Here is a 23,951-nt window from a genome sequence, read left to right as displayed (position 1 = left end):
ATCGAACATGCGATCGTAAATCCATCGTGCGACTCTGGTGATGGGCGTTAAGATCAATTATTTGTGATCGTCATTTTGATCTGTTTTCCGTCGTTCCCGTAGTTGCTCTAAATTACATACCTCCATGAATTATTTTTGAGTTGCTAGGGAATCCCAGACGATCTATGTCGTTTCTGAGTGGAATGTCTCGTGTTCTGACGTTTCTTTGGCGGAGTCTCTCACATGGAAAAATCTAATTCCATGTTTATCCAGCGAAGAAAATTGTTCGACTTTTTGTAGCAAATATGGAGTACCACCGGACGAGAAAAGAAGGGACTAAGTCGACTGTGGTGGTTCGAAGTGTGTAAAACTTCGTAAGCACAGTTTCGATGCTGAAATACCGTTTACAGTTTCACTGCGGACAGTGCGGAAAACGAACGAGTATCAGGAAGAATACTTGGTTCGACTCTTCCAAATTATCCATCCAGACCACCATAATGGGCTTTCACATGATTACAACACCGACGATGAGTAAGGTAAGCCATCTCCTTTGCAATTACAAGTATTTTTGTAACGCTCTTCTTTTGTCGTTGCTGTAGCGACCACCGTAAACATACCCATAACGCCCGCCATTAGAGACGCATGATCGATTTAAGATCGCAAGTTCGATATGTATCGTTTGGACCCCGCAACTTCGATATTCATTCATTCTTGGAAATTACCGATCATTAATGAGAATTCATTCAGAAGTTACTTTCAACTAAATAGGCCGAAAAGTTTAAAAAATGATTGTAATCAGAATTTTTAGTGTGAACATTTCGATACGAACCACAAAGATATTAATAGCGACAGCTGTATGTTTACTTTAAAGTTCAGTACGAAGCAGATAATAAAATCTCTGGTAATATTTTACGTTAGCTAGCCAGAACTTTTTTTGACAACTAATTAAATCATATTTCTGGTCCTTGTATGTTAGAAAAGACTAGGAAGTTTAACATCATAAATTATTTAACCGAAACGTAATGCAGGCCATCTTAAATAATCGACGCAGTCCGTTGTATGGCGTGTGAATAAACGGCGCATTGATTGCTCCTCACACGCACTCCATATTAAGAATATTAAAACAATACACAATTGAGCTGTGTGCAGCTCGTGTTCGTGCCGTTTATTACTTGACATCTTGTCTTTGCGGTACTGCCGTCCCGTTTCTTATTCGATTTACTGGCGTCACTAAGTTGCTGGCTTGCCTGCCCGTGAGTGGCAGCAGCAGCGCTTATCGATAAGAGCACTGTCGTTCTATCTTTGGAGCGACTACTAGTATTTCTGGGTCATCGTGTATCGGGAGTTGAGTTGGGACGGAGCAGCAGTGAGGTAGAGACAGCCATGACTCGTTCGACCATTGCTGACACACATGAATTGAGTGCGAACGACCTTGGTTGGTCGTTCGGTCGGTTGTCTCATTGGACGACGTGTATTTGGTCGCCGACCGCTTCTGGGTTCTCTCAGTCACTGGTTTTAGTATTGTTCGAGTTGTTTGTGGAAGTGTTTCGTGGAACCGTGTGTGGCTTGTGTTGTTTTGACTGAGCAGCTATTTTAATGCTGTCTGCATGCTGCAGGCAGTCAGACGGTTGGTACGGAGCAGCGAGGATGTCCCGCGGCGCGAGGGCAGGCTGGGGCAGCTGGCGGCGTGCATGCACAGTCGGATCGTGAGATGCTAGCTGCGAGAGCGACAATTTTCACTGGCCACTGTACCTGGACGCTGAAGTTGAGTGATCAGTTAACCTGTAATGAAGCCTCAGCTATTGTGACATCTCTTCGTTCATTTTTGGGTTGTTGCTCCCTGGGAAATTTGGGCTAGCAGCAATGTACGATGTGTTGGAGTCAGCGAAATCTTGCAGCCGTCTTCTATATTGTGATTAATTATTAGATTGACTGTTACTTGCCAGTGAAGTGTACCAGCGGTATTTTCTGCCCTGTGGCCATTAACGCCCCAGTTACCTGCCCTGGTAGTTTGCATAGTTTTCCGGTAGTGTGCCTTTCCTCTTCGTGTTGATGCTGTCCAGCAGGCATGTAGTTCGACAGCCTTTTAAGTTGTTTGGTACATATTTTGTTCCCTTGGCTGTTTTTAGACGCCAATTTCTGAAGTTGTAGTGCTGTTCATATCCTAGTCCTCAGCCGATATTTTCTGCTGTTGGTCGGACGGAGGAGAATTGTTTAACTTGTTGGTTGGCCCTTGGGCCATCTCTAGTTTAAATGGCCATCCGATTATTTAACTTCAACTGTTGGCTGTCTCTCTCACCTCACCTTACGTTTGAGCTACCTTCTAAGGCCGACACTTGTAACACATCTGAGCACCTCTTGTTCTGTTTGTTTTAGATTGTGATTTTCATTTTAGTTTGAAGTATTGTCCGAGGCCTTTGTCCATGTATTAATTCAGTTCTTTTTTTAAATTTTACGTAAAGGCCTTCAGCCGTGTTAAATTAAAATTTTGAATATTGATTTTATTTTAAAAAAAATTGTTTTTCTTGAAAATTTGTTCTATCTGATATTGTTTGTAATCCAGGCCCTAAGCCGTTAGTCGTTCAACGTGTTATGTTTGGCCTTCAGCCGAGGATTTACGTGAACCCCTTTTATAAGGCCTTCAGCTGTGTGTATTCTTCAAAGGAAAATTTTTTTATAAGAAGGAAGGGTTTTATTTTAAATTGTTTGTCTGACTTGTTTTTCAGGCCTTCAGCAGTTGTTTCAAATTTCTTTGTGGCCTTCAGGCGTGCAATAAGTTAATATTTCTTTAATTAGGCTTTTGGCCATTCTGTTGTAACTTCAAAAAGAAACTTCTTGGTTAGAAAAAATTTTTATTAATGTGTTTTAATTATAGTTGTCCTTCAGATGTGTAGTGTAGGCCTTCAGCCGCTAATTGTTTTCTATTGCATGTTTTTTTTATTTTTACCTTCTATATTTATTGCTTTTGATTTCTAAGCCAGGCCTTGAGCCATTCTTGTTTTTGGTGTGGTGTTGGGCCTTCAGCCCAGAAAGCATCTCAAGTTTTCTTTAACTAGGCCTTCAGCCGTATTGTCTAATTGTGATCTTTTAAAACAATGTGTTAACAAGTGGTTCTTAGAAAAATAAAGTTGTGTGTTTGGTTGTGCAACTCACAGTAACTGTTTACAGCCCCATCCACAATCATAACCTTATCCTGTGCGCTCTCTGAGTACCTACCAACCAGGTTTCAATAACAATGAACTATGTTGCTTGGGGCCAGGTTGTGTATCTTGCTAATGCCTAAATATGATCAGTAATATTTACAAAATAGCATTGTCGTTACAAAGTGAAACAATAGCAGGAGTTTTTTGGTCAGAGTGACGCATCCAGATCGCTGCACCCGGCGGCATACTACAAAAAGGACCACGAAAACCCCAAGAAATAATTTACAAGACTTACTGCGAAGTAGGACAAGTCAAGACAAGACGGAACCGGTTTCAGTATGTCTCGGGATACTTTTAATCAGATAGCGTGTGAAGCCCCATTGGGAGATATGAGCGCGTCGGCGACATTTCAGCGGTCATGAATGATAACGGCTCGTCAACGATTTCGATGTCACGCCACAACACGTGGCCACCGACATCAGCAAAGGGTGCTCGACGTTCCTTGAGAGATGCACCTCTATACATTGTCCACAAAAAAAGGGTTACAGAAGAGGAAGTACCATTTATTACACGCACATAGTTGTTGATACCTCTGCAACAACAAGTAAGTTACTTACGTTTTCAACTTACTCGTATTATTAAATTTCAAATCGCCTATCAGCAGGCCTTCGTATATACCCATCATCTTACCTGCAGAAGAGTAGTAATATAAGGCAGCACAGTACTGCAAAAAGCAAGGAGTGCTTCCAGCTGGGAAACATCTGAACACACAAGCAGGCGGACACCAATCCTATAGGTATACCAACGTATGCCATGCAATTGACACAAGAGCGGTTTCTGATATCCGTCAATTCCGTCCCTGAAATATCAAAATCAGTATCTTATTTAATTACTAAATTTAAAATGTCACGCTTTTTTATTTTAAGTTATTTCACGTGATACACTTCCATATTACCGTGTACACTAACATTTACAAATAAAATGCAACACTTAGCATAACAACAAACAAATGAATAATACTGAGTCCACATACAGCTTAAGGTTACATAACATATACATTAAATTTATAGAGCAAAATATTATACGACCAAAACCAGAGTTCGATCAGATTAACATATAATGAAGAGATCATATAAATTGCCTCGCAGAAATTTCATATTACCAACAAAGCACAAAAATAAAAACGGCTTTAGAGAACATAAAGGAGCTGACAGAAACCATGTGCATGTTGTTATTATAATGCGATTACACGCAAATTTCTACGCACTCATCTCACACGTCACAACATGAAACTGCGTGTTTTGAAAGTGATGAAAGTTGTGCTCTTATTATTGGAAGTAGTCAGTTGACATACTGAAATTTGTTCAGGGGGCTAGGGACATATGTTTTGCGACATATTTTCATACTTGTGGCTAAATTGTTTAGAGTGTGTCTACAAATCTAAACTAGCAGTATCCAGGGTGTTTTTTTTACGATCTTTATGCGTCAGTACCACGATGCGCTGTAGTTTGGAGGTAAACGGATCCCTACAGCTAACAGAGTTGAGTTAGTTCAAAGGAAACCAAGGATACAGAATAAGACAGAACCTGCTTAAGATTGAGCATACCCTTAGCCGTATGTGATTTTGTTAGAGTGCCATTTTGTGCTGCTGCAGATTTTAGTGTACTGTACAGTCCTTAGTTTCCCCTTCAGCCAAATTAGCTAGCCGAGAAAAGTGTATTATTTATTTACGTATTTTGTGTATGATGTGTGTACTAAAATGTTATTTTTTGTTTTTGTTTTTTTTTTTCGTGTAAAGAAATATTAAATTATGGAATGTAAAAATAACTCAGCACTAATAGGGACTAAACACAGCAGTTCTAAGGTATGAAAGAATGCTGATTCTTCAGTGTATGACACACGTTACTTATGCTACATTCTTATTAATTTTGTTATGTGAAGTCGCAAGTATTCGTCTCCGAATAACTGCTGCAACTTACATCCTTGTGAATCTTCTTAAATCTTCTTCCTGTATTCTTCTCTTGCTCTCCCTCTACAATTTTTACCTCCCACACGTCCCTCCAATACTAAATTGGTGATCCCTTGATGTCTCATGATGTTTCCTGTCAGCTAATCTTTTCTTCTAATCACGTTCCGTCATAAATTTTTTTCTCTCTATTTCGATTCAGCACTTCTTTACTGGCTACGTGATCTGATCATCTGTCCTTCATCATTCTTCTGTAACACCACCTTTCAAAACCTTCTGTTCTGATCTAAACTGTTTATTGTCCACGTTTCACTTCCATTCATAGCTGCATTCCACACAAATACTTCCAGAAAAGACTTCCTAACACTTGAACGCATATTCGATGTTAAAAATGTCTCTTCTTCAGAAGGCTTGCCGTTGACACTCTAGATTTTCTAACCCCTACTTCTGCCATCATCCGTCATTTTTCTGCCATATAACGAAACCCATCTATAAGTGTCTCGTTTCCTAATCTAATTCCCTGAGTATCACCTGATTTAATTCGACTGTATTCCATTATCCTTAGGATGCTTTTGTTGATATTAATCCTATATCCTCCTCGTCAATTCCGTTCAACTCCTCTTGCAAATCCTTTGCTGTCTCTAATAGAATTAAAATATCATAGGCACACTTCAAAGTTTTTATTTCTACTTCCTGAAATTTAATTCCTACAGCAAATTTTTCTTTGGTTTACTTTACTGATTGCTCATTGTACAGACTGAATAACATCGGCGATGGGCTACAGCCCTGTCTCACTTCCTTCTCAACCATTACTTCCTTTTCATGCACCTCGTCTCTTATAACCGCCGTCTGCCGGCCGGGGTGGCCAAGCGGTTCTAGGCGCTACAGTCAGGAACTGCGCGACTGCTACAGTCCCAGGTTCGAATCCTGCTTTGGGCATGGATGTGAGTGATGTCCTTAGGTTAGTTAGGTTCAAGTAGTTCTAAGTTCTAGAGGACTGATGACCTCAGATGTTAAGCCCCACAGAGCTCAGAGCCATTTGAACTGCCGTCTAGTTTCTGTACAAGTTGCAAACAGCCTTTCACTTCCTGTATTTTACCCCTGCTACCTTCAGAAATTTAGAGCGAGTATTCCACCCAGCATTGTCAAAAGGTTTATTCAAATCTACAAATGCTACAAATGTAGTTCACCTTTCGTTAAGCTGTCTTCTAAGTAGTACAGTTAATATTGCCTCGTGTATTCGTATAAGAGAGAGAGAGAGAGTTCGAAGGCTAACTAATGTTAAAGACATTCAGTGGAGAGTTACATGAAACTTAGTTTTATGAGGCTTTTAAAGTAGATTTATGTAGAAAACATTATTAAAACTTTTGCTAAGCGACTGCATAAACGTCACAAAGTAAGTGACAAACGGATGTTAGTCATTCATTACCATTATTAATATAAAGGCGATGAATTTGCGAAACGACTAGTTATCGACGCCGTCAGTCCTCACTGAGAAGAGAGTCAGTTTCGTTAAAAAATGTATCAAATCTTTGTTCCCAATGGTGAAATTCTAAAATCAAACTTAAGGTCGCTCAGCCTGGAGTGAGGAATATATGGTGTTCCAGATATTAGCTAAATGCACCATCCTTAGTTCCTGCTTGACCAACACACCAGGCAGGCACTAAAGTGTATTATTTAATTACGTGCTTTGCGTATAACGTTTGTACTAAAATGTTGTTTTCTTTGTTCGTTTCATGTCGCACAGGTAAGACACTGACAAAGCGAACCAATGGTGTTCTACCAACGCAATAATTGCCAGTGCTTGTGACTAAACAAAAGGGAACTAAAAGCTTATGATGGTGAGAACAATGGGCCATCATTACCAGATCGTCTCTCCGCACTCTTATAAAATGTATGTACAAACTGATTTATGTGTGATGTATTACCTCACAAGAGGTCTTTAACTTGTAAAAATCACTGTGTATTATATCAACATCACATTATAAAATGATGGATTGAGATCCGTAAACCAGTTCATTTTAGGGTAAGAGGAGCGCATATCAGCCGAACAGCTTGTTCAACATGTCGCTCAGTATAGGGAAAGACAACGGCAAATAACAATCATTTTGAGCACCTCTGTGCCAAGTGTTATCACAGTGTTGTTGTGTGTTGTTTACTTTCTGATCAGGCAGAGAGCTAATTCCAAAAGGGAACCAAGGGTAGTCCAAGTCCCAGTGCATTGGATACCGAGGGCGTGAGGTGAGTAGGTAAGGGGTTGATCGGGCAGTGATCATCAAGTACGGAATTTTTACGTTTTGTTTCATGTAATGTGTTTTAAGGGCACTAGGTCACATTTAAGTTTTCTGGTAGTAAGGAAATATGAAATAGGTGCTGACCCAGACAAGTTAAGAGCTAGTTAAGGGTCGACCCAGGGACTGGGTCTTTCCAAAAAGGGGAATAATGTAGCGGCACCACAGTTTAAGATAGGAAAGTTAGATTCGGTGCAACATTTCTGAGCACAAGTTACAGCCAGGTGCGGGCCAGATAGCAGTAAGTTACACTGAACAGCGGTTGCAAAGTAAGGAGTCGTCGAACTGTTGAAAAGAGTAAACACAGCAGTTTTCATGGCATAACTACAGGCAGAAGGGGCCCACTGGCGCAACCCAGTTGTGGTGCATATGTGACTTGGAGCGGCACATTAGCAAAACAGAGGCGCACAGCCACATACAAATGGGTGTCGTTTTCCAACGAGATTCATTCAAGTGTGGCAGCTCTCCTGGATGGCGAGGCATGTCACACCACCGGCTACACGCAGCAACAGATGTAGTGCCAGTGTCCCAGTCCATGGCAGATCATTAGTTCGACCCTCTGAGGCCGACGCGGCGTCCACAGCCAAACAGTGGTGCACCACTGTTTGGCTTGGTACCACAGGCAGTCGTCTCAGCTCGCAACGAACGCCGGAGACATCCCGAGATGAGGGTCACAGATTCGGACGCCGGATCGTGGGCGCTTGGCGCCGTGATCTCAGCTATGCCAGTGACGAAGAAGCAACAGCGTGAATGGCCTACGTCTCCCGGCAGAGCAGCACGGAGACATCAAGGATGGTGGGCGCTGAGTCAGCTGCTGGTGCACCCATCCTGACATCGTCAGAACTTAGCGGGCCAGTCAAGGCCGGCACGACACAGCATTGTATTGCACAGGCTGCTGGGGTGCTTCCTCAGCATTGCGGGGCCCAGTGACGCAGACAGAGGTGAACGAGGACACTGTAGTTTGAAACAATAAATCATTTGGGAAAGTTCTCACCGAATTTTAATACGGCACCTCCTGGCACCCACGCACTGCATTTGGTGTCTCCCTGCTACATTTGGTCATCCTGATACATTCTGTAGCAGAAGTCGCCATTACACTACACTTTTATAAATGTGTCGCGGATCTGTTTCCCTCTGTGTTTTATTGTTTACTTCTCTGCAGTAGATGCTTGTTTCCTGTATGAACTGTCTCTGGGTTTCGTACTGTTTTTGTTGCTGATTCATACCCTGCATTGTAGAATCATCTCTTACTTCTTTAGGCAGTGCAGTATTTTCCTCAGGTTTTGTGCTGTCGCATTCTACCAAGAACTACCCAGTTTCTATCAATAAATCCTGATAACTTGCAGTATAATGTCACTCCTATAACCGTCTGTGATCTTGCTTCCGTCTTATACCACATAGTTTTGAATTTTCTCTGAAAACTTTTTTCCTGATTTTTCGCGGGTCTGTGTCACATGTTCTCTTCTATGGTATTTACTGTCCACTTATTGGCAGAAATTTCTCGTTCTTTCGTCGTCCCTCCCCCTCCTATTTGGTGATTTATGTTCCTTACATAGAACACACTTTATGGTATCATTAGAGTGCTCATTGCTTTCTAATGGCATGAGACGCCTCTCCATAATTCGTTCTTAAAATTCTTCTTTGTTAGGAGGATTTGATATGTGTAACATTCATCTCTCTTCCCCGTGTATTTTTACATCTGTATTTACATGGCACACACACTGCCACTTGTTTGTTTTTAATGCTGTATTTTCTGATCTGGCCTTTTTACTCACAATGTCCACAAATTACTAATTGTTTATCACAATGTTTTATGTTCTGCCAGGTCTTGGTGTTAGAAACACCTCCTCACTACTAGAGTGTCTTTCACTGAAGACGAATGAAATCCAAGACATACTTTTTGTCGCTTCACGAGTGCTGTTATAACCTGAGGGCTCTCATTTCAGTAACTTGATGGAACACTTTTCTTCCCACTGGTTCTGTACTGAATCGGACTGTAAAGCCGTTTCCGAAGGTTTCCTTGGGCAGTTCATCTTCAGGGTTCCTCAAGTGTATTGTGTCTTTCGGTGTCTTTGCATTTGTGTCCACTGGGATGTGGTACACAATCATTAAAGGTCTCTTAATCTTAGGTTATTCACGAATCAGTTTCTCTTGCACCTTTTTGTTGTTGATTGTCTGTTTCGTGACCCTTCATGTAGCAATTTCGAAGACGATTACATTATCGGTTTGCTTTTCTCTTTGGTCTGGTTCATTAAGTTCGTCAGCTTTTGTTGCACTGTCTTTGCCTCTTCATTTGTTCTTGACTTAATGAGAAAAATATTTTGTTCGATTGCTTGCTCTGCTGTGATTTCAGCTGCAGGAGCTGTTTTGCTTGCATCTCTACTGGGTCGCTCGGTTAGTACCACACATCTGCATGTTTTCTCTAGTTTCGTGAATATTCTCTCGTTTTATTTTTGTAGGTGTTCCGAACTGCGCTGCTAGTTAATAAAGCCTGCTTTATAGCGCATTGCGATATTTTTGCAAATAATTCCACTTTTAGTTCGCTTGCTCTTGGGCTGTGTCATCTTTTGCCCAGAAAATTCATTTTCAATAAATACCATCATGTCTTCATACAGCTGCTTCATATTGACTGGTTTTCTAACTGTAGCGTTTTTCCTTTCGGCGTTATTATTTGTTTTATCCTCGTCAACTGCCACCGTTTCTTTACGTGTAGTCGTGCTGACTACATCTGTTTGCCCATTTGATGTCGAGTGCAGTGCAAGGCCTCTCCACATTAAGAAGGCGGTGCTGGCCACTGGAGTCTTAAGCGAAGCACACGTTATGACTCGCCCGGAAAGTGTTCCATTAGGTTAAGGTATGGACTATGGACAGGCCAGTCCATTCCAGGAATGTTATTGTCCACAAACGTTTGCCTCATAGATGCTGCTTTGTGACAGGGTGCGTTGTCGTGCTAATCCAAACAAATAACGTATCCTAAGTGGCCCTGTACCATGCGCAGTACACGGTGCTGTTAAATGAGTTGATATGCTTCCGAATTTAGCGTTGTTTTCTTAAGTGCAGGAAAAGCAGTAGACAGTAATTACTAAAAGCATTGCCATATCATAACACCAACTGCAGGGTTCTTTACTGTTGACACTACACATGATCTTAGGTAACGTTCAGTAGGTTTTTGCCGAACGCAAACCCCTCCACTATATTGCCACAGGGTATCACGTGATTCATCACTCTAGACAATTCGTCTCCAATCACCGACTGTCCAGCGGCGTCGCTCTATACGCGACCTAGAGCATTGCTTAGCACTTACAAGGGGAGGCCACGACGTTTGGGACGCGGATTTACTGGAAACTTCATACACTAGTAGTACTCCACGAGGACAACAAAATGTGTAAGCAGTAGCGCGTACTTCTCAAGCGTTATTGAGAAAATCGCAAGATAATTTCGGTCGTTAAACATACATCTGTGAGTGGCCATTTTTATCATGAAGGGGCGGCAGCCGAGTGGTTAGAGTTCAAGCTCTGTAATCACTGCATCACTGGATCGAGTCCCGTTCGTCAGTTTTTTTTTTTATTTTCAACACAGTCATTTTATTTACTATTTATATTACAATTGATATAATGGGAAGAATACGTGTAATCGGATGAACTTTTATTAAATTTACAATGTTATTTGGCAGTCCACAAATTTTTGATATCACAAATAATATAATAGTCATAACTATCGACTAATAAACTACCAAACGCATGAAAGGATACTGAAAATGTATGCTTGTCCATGATTTGAGCAATCCCTTATACCTGGAAGGAGCCCGAAACGACTTGTTACCTCCAAGTTTTGACCGGCACAGACGGCTTAATCGTCTCTTTCGACATTACGAGTACAAGTTGCAGGATGGTATTTTTCGTACAAACATGTAAAACATAAAGTTAAACGGCGCCAGCTGCATTGAATAAATGCTATGTTTCCGCATATGCAAGGTCTTTTGAGGTTTTCCGTAGAAAAATAAACCTCGTTAACAATTTCAAAAACCTCTTTCAGCCGATAATTTTGAAGCAAACCATGCATAACGCAGTATCTCCTCAAATATCGGTGCTGATAATTCGTCATGCAGTATCGAGTGTATTTTAATAGCGTCTTCAAGAGAAGCACTTTCTCATTCTCTTTCGATGAAATACGAACAATTTTGAAGACATGGACAAGCATACAATTTCAGTATCACTTTATGCGTTTCGTCGTTTACTAGTCGATAGTTATGAATGTTATATTATTTGTGATAATAAAAATTTGTAGACTGCCAGATAAGATTGTAAATTTAACAAAAGTTCATCAGTTTACACGTATTTTCCCATTATATGAACTTTAATATAAATAGTAAAGAAAATGACGAAAATAAAAAAAAACTGACGAACGGGACTCGATCCAGCGATGCAGTGATTACGGGGCTTGAACGCTAACCACTTTTTTTTTCTAACCACTTTTTTTTTATTTCACAGAAGCAGTAACAAAAATGGCTACAATGAAATGACATAAATAAGGTGTCAGATAATTGCAGTCATTAATTACAGCATTCGAAGAATGAGTCTTTAGCAGTAGCACAATTTAGCACATTCACTGTCATCTTCAACTGGTGGCGGTTCAGCATGCACATTTTCTTCTTCTGCAGCCGGTTCCTCATCATAATTTCCCAGACCCAAATTAATCATTCAGTAAATCCTTGACGTGTGTTCCTTCCAGGGTAAATTACGTGGACAGAAGAGCAGTCGCGAACAGCGACATCGCAAAGTCCTTCACTGGCTTGTTATTTTTGTCAGTTCCAGCCTTCTAAACGCATCCATAGGGAGTTCAAGATCTTCCTCTATATCAGACACCAGATGTTTGTTGTCATATTCTAGTATCTGCTGTACTATTGATTTATTTTTCATGTGTGACTTACAGGTGAGCTCAGGGTCGGGAACGTGGCCCAACCCATTCCTTCTCTACTAGGAATCCAGTTCCTAACCTATACCCATTCTGTTGAAGACAATTCGGAGCATGTTACCATATTTCTTATTGTGATTCTTATATTTAAGTATTTTCTCGAATTCATTTTCCATATACATCTTGTATTCAATATGTTCATCGCTGCCAATATTGTTAAAAACAGAACTTGTATATTTACTCATTAACCAAATCACTGCGTTATTTTTCGCCTGAGGGTAGTAACTTTCCTCTGGTCTAAAGAAAATGTTAGTCAGTACATTGTTTGCTGAAGTTCTTGTTATTTGAGCAATTTTCTCCCTAGTCCACCTCCCGTTGGTAATCCGATTTCCACATGTGTAACGATGAGGCACACTATCAACGAGGTGGCATTTTCTGCAGAGATTAGTGTCACTTAACCGATGACAAAGACACGCTCATTAATGCTGATTATGTTATTGACTACCTTGTACCACGCTGTTCTCACATCAGACGAAAGAACATCACTACTGATGTTTTTCCAGATCACATTCCATGCTATTCCAGCATATTTAGTTTCTATGTTATTTTTCCTTTCATGTTTCCGTCTTTCAGCTAAAATCGCCTTTGCTGTAACGTTTTTGGAGTTTAAACGCTTTTTGCTGAGATAACTTAGTTCAAGGTAATACTCCCTAATGTGTTTTAGCTTAAAACTTATTTTTTGTATATTTATCGGCGGCTCTACACTTTCTGGCCTGGCAATATCGTATAGTTTTGCTGTAATGCACCCTGGATCATTACACATTATGCTCCATGTTCGTTTGACATACAATGCCATCGCTTTAGACTTGATATCGGTTAGACCCATTCCTCCACTGCTTGGATCCAAAACTGCTGTCTTCACTGGCACTCGAAACAATTCCCCTTTCCACAAGAACTTTGCTAAGGTGGACATGATCCTCTTCGCCACCATTGATGGAATGGGGAGAACCTGTGCTATGTAGTAGGCCTTGGATAAAATACACTCCTGGAAATGGAAAAAAGAACACATTGACACCGGTGTGTCAGACCCACCATACTTGCTCCGGACACTGCGAGAGGGCTGTACAAGCAATGATCACACGCACGGCACAGCGGACACACCAGGAACCGCGGTGTTGGCCGTCGAATGGCGCTAGCTGCGCAGCATTTGTACACCGCCGCCGTCAGTGTCAGCCAGTTTGCCGTGGCATACGGAGCTCCATCGCAGTCTTTAACACTGGTAGCATGCCGCGACAGCGTGGACGTGAACCGTATGTGCAGTTGACGGACTTTGAGCGAGGGCGTATAGTGGGCATGCGGGAGGCCGGGTGGACGTACCGCCGAATTGCTCAACACGTGGGGCGTGAGGTCTCCACAGTACATCGATGTTGTCGCCAGTGGTCGGCGGAAGGTGCACGTGCCCGTCGACCTGGGACCGGACCGCAGCGACGCACGGATGCACGCCAAGACCGTAGGATCCTACGCAGTGCCGTAGGGGACCGCACCGCCACTTCCCAGCAAATTAGGGACACTGTTGCTCCTGGGGTATCGGCGAGGACCATTCGCAACCGTCTCCATGAAGCTGGGCTACGGTCCCGCACACCGTTAGGCCGTCTTCCGCTCACGCCCCAACATCGTGCAGCCCGCCTCCAGTGGTGTCGCGACAGGCGTGAATGGAGGGACGAATGGAGACGTGTCGTCTTCAGCGATGAGAGTCGCTTCTGCCTTGGTGCCAATGATGGTCGTATGCGTGTTTGGCGCCGTGCAGGTGAGCGCCACAATCAGGACTGCATACGACCGAGGCACACAGGGCCAACACCCTGGCCGGCCGCGGTGGTCTAGCGGTTCTGGCGCTGCAGTCCGGAACCGCGGGACTGCTACGGTCGCAGGTTCGAATCCTGCCTCGGGCATGGGTGTGTGTGATGTCCTTAGGTTAGTTAGGTTTAAGTAGTTCTAAGTTCTAGGGGACTTATGACCTAAGATGTTGAGTCCCATAGTGCTCAGAGCCATTTGGCCAACACCCGGCATCATGGTGTGGGGAGCGATCTCCTACACTGGCCGTACACCACTGGTGATCGTCGAGGGGACACTGAATAGTGCACGGTACATCCAAACCGTCATCGAACCCATCGTTCTACCATTCCTAGACCGGCAAGGGAACTTGCTGTTCCAACAGGACAATGCACGTCCGCATGTATCCCGTGCCACCCAACGTGCTCTAGAAGGTGTAAGTCAACTAACCTGGCCAGCAAGATCTCCGGATCTGTCCCCCATTGAGCATGTTTGGGACTGGATGAAGCGTCGTCTCACGCGGTCTGCACGTCCAGCACGAACGCTGGTCCAACTGAGGCGCCAGGTGGAGATGGCATGGCAAGCCGTTCCACAGGACTACATCCAGCATCTCTACGATCGTCTCCATGGGAGAATAGAAGCCTGCATTGCTGCGAAAGGTGGATATACACTGTACTAGTGCCGACATTGTGCATGCTCTGTTGCCTGTGTCTATGTGCCTGTGGTTCTGTCAGTGTGATCATGTGATGTATCTGACCCCAGGAATGTGTCAATAAAGTTTCCCCTTCCTGGGACAATGAATTCACGGTGTTCTTATTTCAATTTCCAGGAGTGTATCTGTTGATAAACAGTATTCTCCGGAACTGGTCTATGCTACGTTGACAGTTTTCAATCAAAGCTCCCTTGATATTTCTTGCCACCTCCCGCCAATTTATTGCTATCATTTTTAAAAGGTGAGTTGTCAATGCCATTCCAAGAGCTTTGTGTTCATTAACATGGTTCGCCTACTCAATGCGCAAGTTAGGAAGCCGCTTTATATTTAGAAATTTACTTTTGTTTTTATTTAACCTCGCAACTGATGCGGAACAGTATTTTGCAAGTACCATCTCTAGTTGTGTCACATCTGTTTGGTCTCTGATGATTACGCCTACATCGTCGGCTACCGCCGCTTCATGGTAAAAATGGCCACTCACAGGTATATATTGGACGACCGAAATTATCTTGCGATTTTCTCAATAACGCTTGAGGAGTAAGCGCTACTGCTTACACATTTTGTTGTCCTCGTGGAGTTCAAAATGGTTCCAATGGCTCTGAGCACTATATGACTTAACATCTGAGGCCATCAGTCCCCTAGAACTTAGAACTACTTAAACCTAAGGACATCACACACATCCATGCCCGAGGCAGGATTCTAACGTGCGACCGTAGCGGTCGCGCGGTTCCAGACTGAAGCGCCTAGAACCGCTCGGCCACCAGCGGCCGGCGATGTCCTTCGGTTAGTTAGGTTTAAGTTGTTCTAAGTTCTAGGGGACTGATGACCTTAGATGTTAAGTCCCATAGTGCTTAGAGCCATTTGAACCATTTCAACAGCGGCAACATCTTTGCCGAACAGGTTGCGCCGCGAGGTTCTGTTAATAGAATCTGTGCATGTGGGTGGAGTGCAGTCTGGGACAGAGACAGGGGGTGACGAGTAGCATCTTGTGATGGAGTTAAAAGTTTTTAGGCCGTGCTGTGTGCGGGCAGTAATTTTCTTATATTATTTTTCATTTATGGAGAGGTATTTTGTAAATTCATACAGAAGACTTCAAAAGGCACTGTAATAGCTCATTTGCCGAGACATCTAAGCGTAATAACTAATTTGGTCAGGGATTTAGAATTGGAGATTTTTATGATAACGTAACAATGTGTGAGTTACTGATTTTTCTTCAAAGCTGGATAGCATGCGTATTTGTAAGAAAGTAAAGAGAATTTGTTCAGGCTTTTCCACTATTAATGCAAAGTGAATTTTTAGTATTTCCAGTGTTAAAATATTTTGTCTTAGTCACGCAAAGTTTTATTAATACAGTTACTTTATTGTTTTTCCATCAATCAGCATTCGTCTCTTTATTTCAGGTTTCACATACATAATTTTGCTTTCTCGAGTTTCTCAGTAACAGAACTTTTATTGACAATGATCATTGCAGTCATGAGATTTATTAACACAGAAATTTTGTGGATGTCTCTACAGGTTAAAGCACACATTGCGTATCGCGTTCCTAGTATTTCGAATTTTTAGTTTTTAACTAGCACAGCAGCAGCAGCCGCAATAGTTTGGACAAAAGCAGCAGTACAGAGTTAATTCATTGTGCAAACAGGAAGCGCATTTATAATTTGCTTGTGATACAATTGACATTTCAACAGTGACATACTTTTCGGATAGGCATTTTGGGTAGTTACTTATATTTCATGCTTTGCTCGCAGTCAGATTGCTTGCATTATTACTAACAGTACAGTTTTCTTAAATTTAACAGAGCAGACTCTACTCTTACCTGGAGCGTAGCAGTACGCAGTTTAATGTTGCATATCGCATTAATTTTCGTATTGCTGATAACTTTTCAAGAATTACGAGATTACTTACGAACTCACATACGAGGTTAACTGTTTCTCTAATGACGAGTTCAAAAAAATGGTTCAAATGGCTCTGAGTACTATGGGACTTAACATCTCAGGTCATCAGTGCACTAGAACTTAGAACTACGTAAACCTAACTAACCTAAGGACATCACACACATCGATGCCCGAGGCAGGATTCGAACCTGCGACCGTAGCGGTCGCGCGGTTCCAGACTGAAGCGCCTAGAACCGCTCGGCCAAACTGGCCGGCGATCACGAGTTCAACTTCACATTACCACACAGAGACAAAATACCACTAAATATATCTGTGCCTTACCTTACAACAAAAACTAATTAGCCACTTTCAGTGTGTATGTTTGTGCGTGTACTCGCGAGGTGCTACATATCCAGCTCAACTGGTTTTCGTATTACTAAGGATACTTGCCTTTTGGACTGGACATATTAAGATTTCGTAAAACCGTCATAAAAATATGGAGTGAGCAACAGTGGCCGGTCGAATTGTCGTAGAAATGTCTACCATCAGCCGTTATTTTAGAAAAATGTATTTAGGCTACAAGTTTAAACGGCTCAGTAGTGTTTTCTTCAGGCCCCAAGACATCGAAAGTCCGCAGAATTCCAGTCATATATCCACATAATACAGCAACCAGTGTAGCAACTGGATTCCATAGACTTATATGAATATGGTGTCCGCTCTTTCGGACATGTCTGAAAGAACAGACACCATTGATGAACTGCAGCCGTCTGGAACGAAATCTGAATTATATATTAATACCTTCAGCTGCTGACGGGCGTCGATACAAATCGATGGGGACAGGTGAAGATGTGTGCCCCGACCGGGACTCGAACCCGGGATCTCCTGCTTACATGGCAGACGCTCTATCCACCTGAGCCACCGAGGGCACAGATGATAGTGCGACTTCAGGGACTATCTCGTGCACGCCTCCCGCGGGACGCACATTCTCACCTTATATGTCCACACACTACATTCGTAGTGTCCCTACCCAACACAATTGCTCGTGGAAGACATTCCAAATGCCGTAAGAGTTCGGGTAATATGTTTGCATCCGCACAGAAGAGGAAGGTCATGGCCGGTATTGCCAGAACTATATACTTAAATGGGTATGGTGTGTTGGATAGGGACACTATAAATGTAGTGTGTGGACATACAAAGTGAGAATGTGGGTCTCTCGGGAGGCGTGAGCGAGATAGTCCCTGCAGTCGCACTATCCTCTGTGCCCTCGGTGGCTCAGATGGACACTGTTTGGCCTCTGTAATAAAAAAACGGAGTGAAAGGATCAACAAACGAACTCGAACGGAGGTCGTTGTGACGTCCGCAACGACCAAAACACAAAAAAAGATGGATAGAGCGTCTGCCATGTAAGCAGGAGATCCCGGATTCGAATCCCGGTCGGAGCACACATTTTTACCTGTCCCCGTTGATATATATCAACGCCCGTCAGCAGCTGAAGGTAGTAATATATAATTCAAAAAGGATTCCATAGAAGTCTTTCCAACGGTGTATGCTCACCGAACATGTAACAGCAACCGCCCAACAGTTCGGAAGACTTGTACGGTATCAAGTTACTGCGGTGGCTGCTGTATTATGTACTTATACGACAGGAACATTCCGGACATTCGATGTCTTGGGGCCTGAAGTAGACGCTATCGAGACTTTTAAACTAGTGTCTTAAATAAAGTTTTCGAAAATAACGGTTTGTGGTGTATATTTCTACAACGGTTAATATTTGTTCTTTTAACTGCGTATCTTGCACTTGTGGATGTTTTAGAACTGAAATGTATTGTATCCAGAGCATAACACATAGAGGGTTCTAGGAGTGTGACAGAACTACGTTCTGTGTCGTGTCTGTAGCGTTCCTAGTCGATGATTGTTTCAACGACTGTTACAAATCGAGCTCTTCGAGCGGTGTTTGCAGATAAATAAAATTGTCGCAAAATGTGTGTCTACTTCTACCTTTATATGAGCCGCTGAGAACCAGAGTGGTCTAAGACAAATAAAATTTGTTCTGTGTTACACCACTCAGTTTACGCATAATGCATAGAAATTTGTTGCGGTGTAACGATAACTCGCAATTGAGCCACTTGAGATCTCCAAACATATTCTTCCTCTCACGCCATAGTGAAGTGCGTTCGTGGGAACAGTGGTATAAATGAAGCGGCGAGGCCACATGGTCTTGTTGTTCTGTATTTTTTTGCGTGTTTGTTTCCGCTCTAAAATCATAAAGGCATTGTAACAGTGCCACTAACTATTAGCATTGTTTTCTTTCTTTAGATCTGTAATGTCCAGTTGCTATTAAAGTAGAAATTGTATTTACAAGGAAGTTTGCACTCCATGTTGAAGTCTAGGTTAAAACCTACACTAGTCAAGCAGTGATGTCTCACATTAAATGCATAAACCATAATACACATCTGTCTCAACAATGACACCGAGGCAAAAAAGGAAAGACATGATCACATTTCTCCCGTACATCCGTCCGGTGCAACCAACTGACATCTGCAAGTTCGGCTCAGGAATCTGAACCTGGACATGTTGACGCTTTGGCAAAGGAAGATGGTGTATACGGTGAAACAGAATAAACAGGATACATTGCTGAGCTATTAGACAGACTCAGTAGGTAACATTCTGGTGGTTAAAAACGATAATGCAATTATTTTAACCGAATTTCTGAGAGAGAAGTGCATAATGGGAGCAAAAACTGCAAACTCACATTAATTGTATGACATCATATTTATGTTTCATAAATAAATCGCAGTTACGGAGATTAAAACACAACGTATTCCTTCTCAGGTATTCAGCTCCATCGTAACGTGCGAAAAATTGAATTCTACCACTTTGGCTTTCAGCGACTCATATCATATCTGCATTTGCGAATAGGATTAAACTTTGGGTGCGGTGTGCATTGGTGACAATGAAAACTTGTGTCGTACCGGGACTCGAAAGCGGATCTCTCACTTTACGCTGGCGGTCGCCTCGACCGTCTCGGCCACGTGAGCGTTGTCCCCAATGCACAATGCAGACGTAGTTTAGTCATATTCGCAAATGCGAATATGGTTCCACATTTCGTACTGCTGACCACCGCTGCAGTGTGTGTTGCACCAGACACGCATGCATGTTGAGGGACACTGCACAGCACATTATAACAACACAGGTACTGCAGTATACTACTTGCACCTTTACCACGAGTGAAACAATATGTTACCTTACAACTGTTATCATTATGATGGAAACAGCTTATTTGATGGCTTACATTGATAATTCTGCCAGAAACAAACCAAAGACAAGCGTGAACAATGCGCTGTTGTAGCCTGATATCGAAGAGTCTGGTCCGCATTGAACGGTTTCATCAACAGAACGTACCAGTGATTGAACATTTCGCGCTACAATTCTCTGGGCTGGTGTGAAGGTACTTTCCTTGCAATGCAGGTGCAAGGGCAGTTGCAAAAAGGGCTGATTGTATTACAGCTTAATTTACGTCCACACACTCGCCAGAAGCGATGATCTGTGTCTGAAGATTTTTATGTAGTGCTGGGACTCACCTTGCGTGCAAGCACGACTGGGACCATAACATCAGAAACGAAAGAAGAATCCAAACGGTTGAACTTTTGACAAGGAGCGGATCGTGTATTAATGTCAGTATGGTAACGAAACACAGAAATTAAGCAGCTACTAAGAAGTAAACATGTGAACGAGCGAAGAGAAAGGCTATGGTAACACTGGATATCGCGGGAAAAAGTAAAGATAGAAGAATGAAATTAATAATGAACAATAATCCGCTCGTTAAGAGATAGATCAAACATGGAGCAGAAATATCAGTGATCTGTACAATACACATAAAAACGAATGTAAGAAGCGAGAGTGAAGAAAACCATTCACACCGACCGGTATCTGAAAGGTACCAACTACCATCACCCAAAGCAGAAACGCTCGATACTTAGTACAATGGTACATTGTACGGAGCTCGTTTCAAGAGCTGGTAACCAGCGAAAGGAGCTCAACCAGGTACGCAACGTATTGATGGAGAACAGCTGCAATAACAGACAGATTTGGAAAGCCTTCTTTCTGGAGAAACATAAGCAAGAAGACACCTGAAAAGAAGAGGAAAGGCTTTGGTTTTTTGCCGTTCTGTGGCTCAGTAACAGGAAATATTATTCGGTTCCTAAAGAGGGATAAATCGTTTCGGTCTTCAGGGCTCCAGCAAAAGTTCGACAGCTCATGAGGCCTGTGAAACACGATGTAAGTCTTCCAACGCAAGGCGTCTGGTTGTGGGCACATTTACTTCGGACACACTGTGCGTACCATTAAACAGCGCCTTGTGGAACACGAGAGGTGTTACCGTCTGCGGTATCCTGAGAAATCACCGACAGCAGAAAACGAAAAACGTACACTGAATTGCATTCGACGAGACATCTTTTATTAAACAGACAAATACTTTCTGGAGTAGCGTCATAAAAGACTGACAACACCCTTAATAAAGACCACTCTGCAGCTGAACACAGCTTGTAACCCAGCCACTGGAAGGCTCAAGCGGGCTCGAAACGATAAAATTACCATATAAGGCACCGCAGTGAGTAGCAGTGTTTTCGCAGAAGGTAGCTTGGCCACATAAGGGCAGCAGCAGCGTTCAGACGACATTCAGTGCCTCGCCAACTACACTCATGCTCATAAATTAAGGATAAAGGCAGAATGCGGTGCCACACAACGTGGCACTAGACAAAACTGGCGCTAATAGCATAGGCACATATGGAACACACACGACACAGATCTGTAAGTCCACAGTATTGGTGATAAGTTGAGAAAACCGCTCCGAAACACATGTGCAACAAAACGCCACTGTTTCCTGCGCATGTACCCCAACATCAATATGGGATATGATCACCATGCACAGGTACACAGGTCGTACAACGGGTTGATATACTCTGGATCAGGTAGTCGAGCAGCTGCTGGGGTATAGCCTCCCATTCTTGCACCAGTGCCTGTCGGAGCTCCTGCAGAGTCCTAGGGGTTTGAAGACGTGTAGCAATAGGTCGACCAAGAGGGGGTTTAGGTCTGGAGAACAGGCAGGCCGCTCCATTCGCCTGATATCTTCTGTTCCGATGTACTGCTGCACGATGGCAGCTCGGTGGCGCCGTGCGTTATCATCCATCAGAAGGTAGGTGGGACCCACTGCACGCACCACTGAAAAGGCGGACATACTGGTGCAAAATGACGATCCAATACACCTGACCTCTTACAGTTCCTCTGTCACAGACATGCAGGGGTGTATGTGCATCAATCATAACCCCATCACACACCATCAAACCACGACCTCCATATAGGTCCGTTTCAAGGACATTAAGGGGTTCGTATCTGGTTCCTGGTTCACGCCAGATGAAAACCCGGCGGGAATCACTGTTCAGACTATACCTGGACGTCCGTGAACATAACCCCTTGGACCACTGTCCCAGTGACCATGTACTGTGTTCTTGACACCAGGCTTTACGGGGTCTCCTGTGACTAGGGGTCAGGGGAATGCACCTTGCAGGTCTCCGGGCGAATAAACCTTGTCTGTTCAGTCGTCTGTAGACTGTGTGTCTGGAGACGCCTGTACCGGTGGCTGCGGTACGGTCCCGAGCAAGGCTACCTGCAGTACTGCATGGCCGTCTGTGGGCACTGAAGGTGAGATGTCGGTCTTCTTGTGGTGTTCTACACTGTGGACGTCCGTACTGTAGCACCTGGACACGTTTCCTGTCTGCTGGAATAGTTGCCATAATCTTGAGATCACACTTTGTGGCACACAGAGGGCCCGTGATACGACCTGCTGTGTTTGACCAGCCTCCAGTCGCCCTAGTACTCTACCCCTCATAACGTCATCAAAATGTGCCCTTCGAGCCATTTTCAACAGACCATTAGCACGTCTGAACACGTCTGCACACTTACTCGCTGTCCCGTACTCTGAAATGCACCAACATACCTCTGTGTATGTGGACTGCTGCCAGCGCCACCGAGCGCCGACCGCAGGTCAAATGAACCCGCATGGTCATACCCCGAAGTCAATTTAAACCCGCAAACCGCCCACCAGAGCGTTGTTTCACCATGTATCAGCATTATCCTTAATTAATGATCATGAGTGTAGTTCTCGGCTCGAAGCTCCTATATGACCACGTGGCCCGGATGGAAGCTCGAGAAAAGTTATCAAGGAAAAAAAGAGTAAAGAATCAGGAGAAGACCTCTGTTAGAGTCCCGTTTTTCCATGAAAAATACTTTTTAAGGTTTTTCTAAACGTCGCTCTCGCAATGCTGCAACACATTGTTTCCCCCTACTCACCTACAGATACCGCCGACTCCAGCATGACGCCTGCAGCGCCCACCACCAGCGACTCCGCCACGACGAACAGCGGGAGCAGAGACGCCGAGAACAGCATCGCCACCCTGCTGACGACATGCATCACCACGCAGGCCAACTGCAGCGGGCGACGTCCGTACCTGCAACCAGCGTATATCCGCTTGCTTCACAAATATTCCATTTCCCAGATTTTCTGTAAAATGTGTCAAGACACAAAGGAATTGAAGACATTAGCTGCCATCCTCGCTGTAATTGTACACTACTGGCCATTAAAATTGCTACACCAAGAAGAAATGCAGATGACAAACGAGTATTCATACTAGAACTGACATGTGATTACATTTACACGCAGTTTGGGTGCATAGATACTGAGAAATGAGTACCCAGAACAACCACCTCTGGCCGAAATAAAGGCCTTGATACGCCTGGGCATTGAGTCAAACAGAGCTTGGATGGTGCGTACAAGTACAGCTGCCCATGCAGCTTCAACGCGACACCACAGTTCATCAGGAATAGTGACTGGCGTATTGTGACGAGCCAGTTGCTCGGCCACCATTGACCAGACGTTTTCAATTGGTGAGAGATCTGGAGAATGTGCTGACCAGGGCAGCAGTCGAACATTTTCTGTATCCAGAAAGGCCCGTACAGGACCTGCAACATGCGGTCGTGCATTATCCTGCTGAAGTGTAGGGTTTCGCAGGGATCGCATGAAGGGTAGAGCCACGGGTCGTAACACATCTGAAATGTAACGTCCACTGTTCAAAGTGCCGTCAATGGGAACAAGAGGTGACCGAGACGAGTAACCAATGGTACCCCATACCATCACGCCGGGTGATACGCCAATATGGCGATAACGAAGACACGCTTCCAATGTAC

The 23,951-nt window shown here is 43.5% G+C and overlaps 1 protein-coding gene and 1 non-coding gene across 3 annotated transcripts in view; both read right to left on the bottom strand.

Moving 5' to 3' along the window:
* Positions 1 to 23,951, bottom strand: part of LOC126253071 (solute carrier family 22 member 7-like) — a 561,992-nt gene that overhangs the window by 59,279 nt on the left and 478,762 nt on the right. For both annotated transcript variants that reach the window (XM_049954162.1, XM_049954161.1), the window contains 2 exons: positions 23,058 to 23,215; positions 3,813 to 3,981 (listed from right to left, as the gene is read on the bottom strand). In XM_049954162.1, the coding sequence (XP_049810119.1) occupies positions 3,813 to 3,981; positions 23,058 to 23,215 (327 nt within the window). The remainder of the gene's footprint in view (positions 1 to 3,812; positions 3,982 to 23,057; positions 23,216 to 23,951) is intronic.
* Positions 17,561 to 17,635, bottom strand: Trnat-ugu (transfer RNA threonine (anticodon UGU)). Its single transcript has one exon. It is a non-coding gene; the product is annotated as a tRNA-Thr (tRNA).

Source organism: Schistocerca nitens, chromosome 4 (assembly GCF_023898315.1).
Source record: "Schistocerca nitens isolate TAMUIC-IGC-003100 chromosome 4, iqSchNite1.1, whole genome shotgun sequence".
Classification (NCBI taxonomy): Eukaryota; Metazoa; Arthropoda; class Insecta; order Orthoptera; family Acrididae; genus Schistocerca; species Schistocerca nitens.
This window is presented reverse-complemented; position numbering and strand designations above follow the sequence as displayed.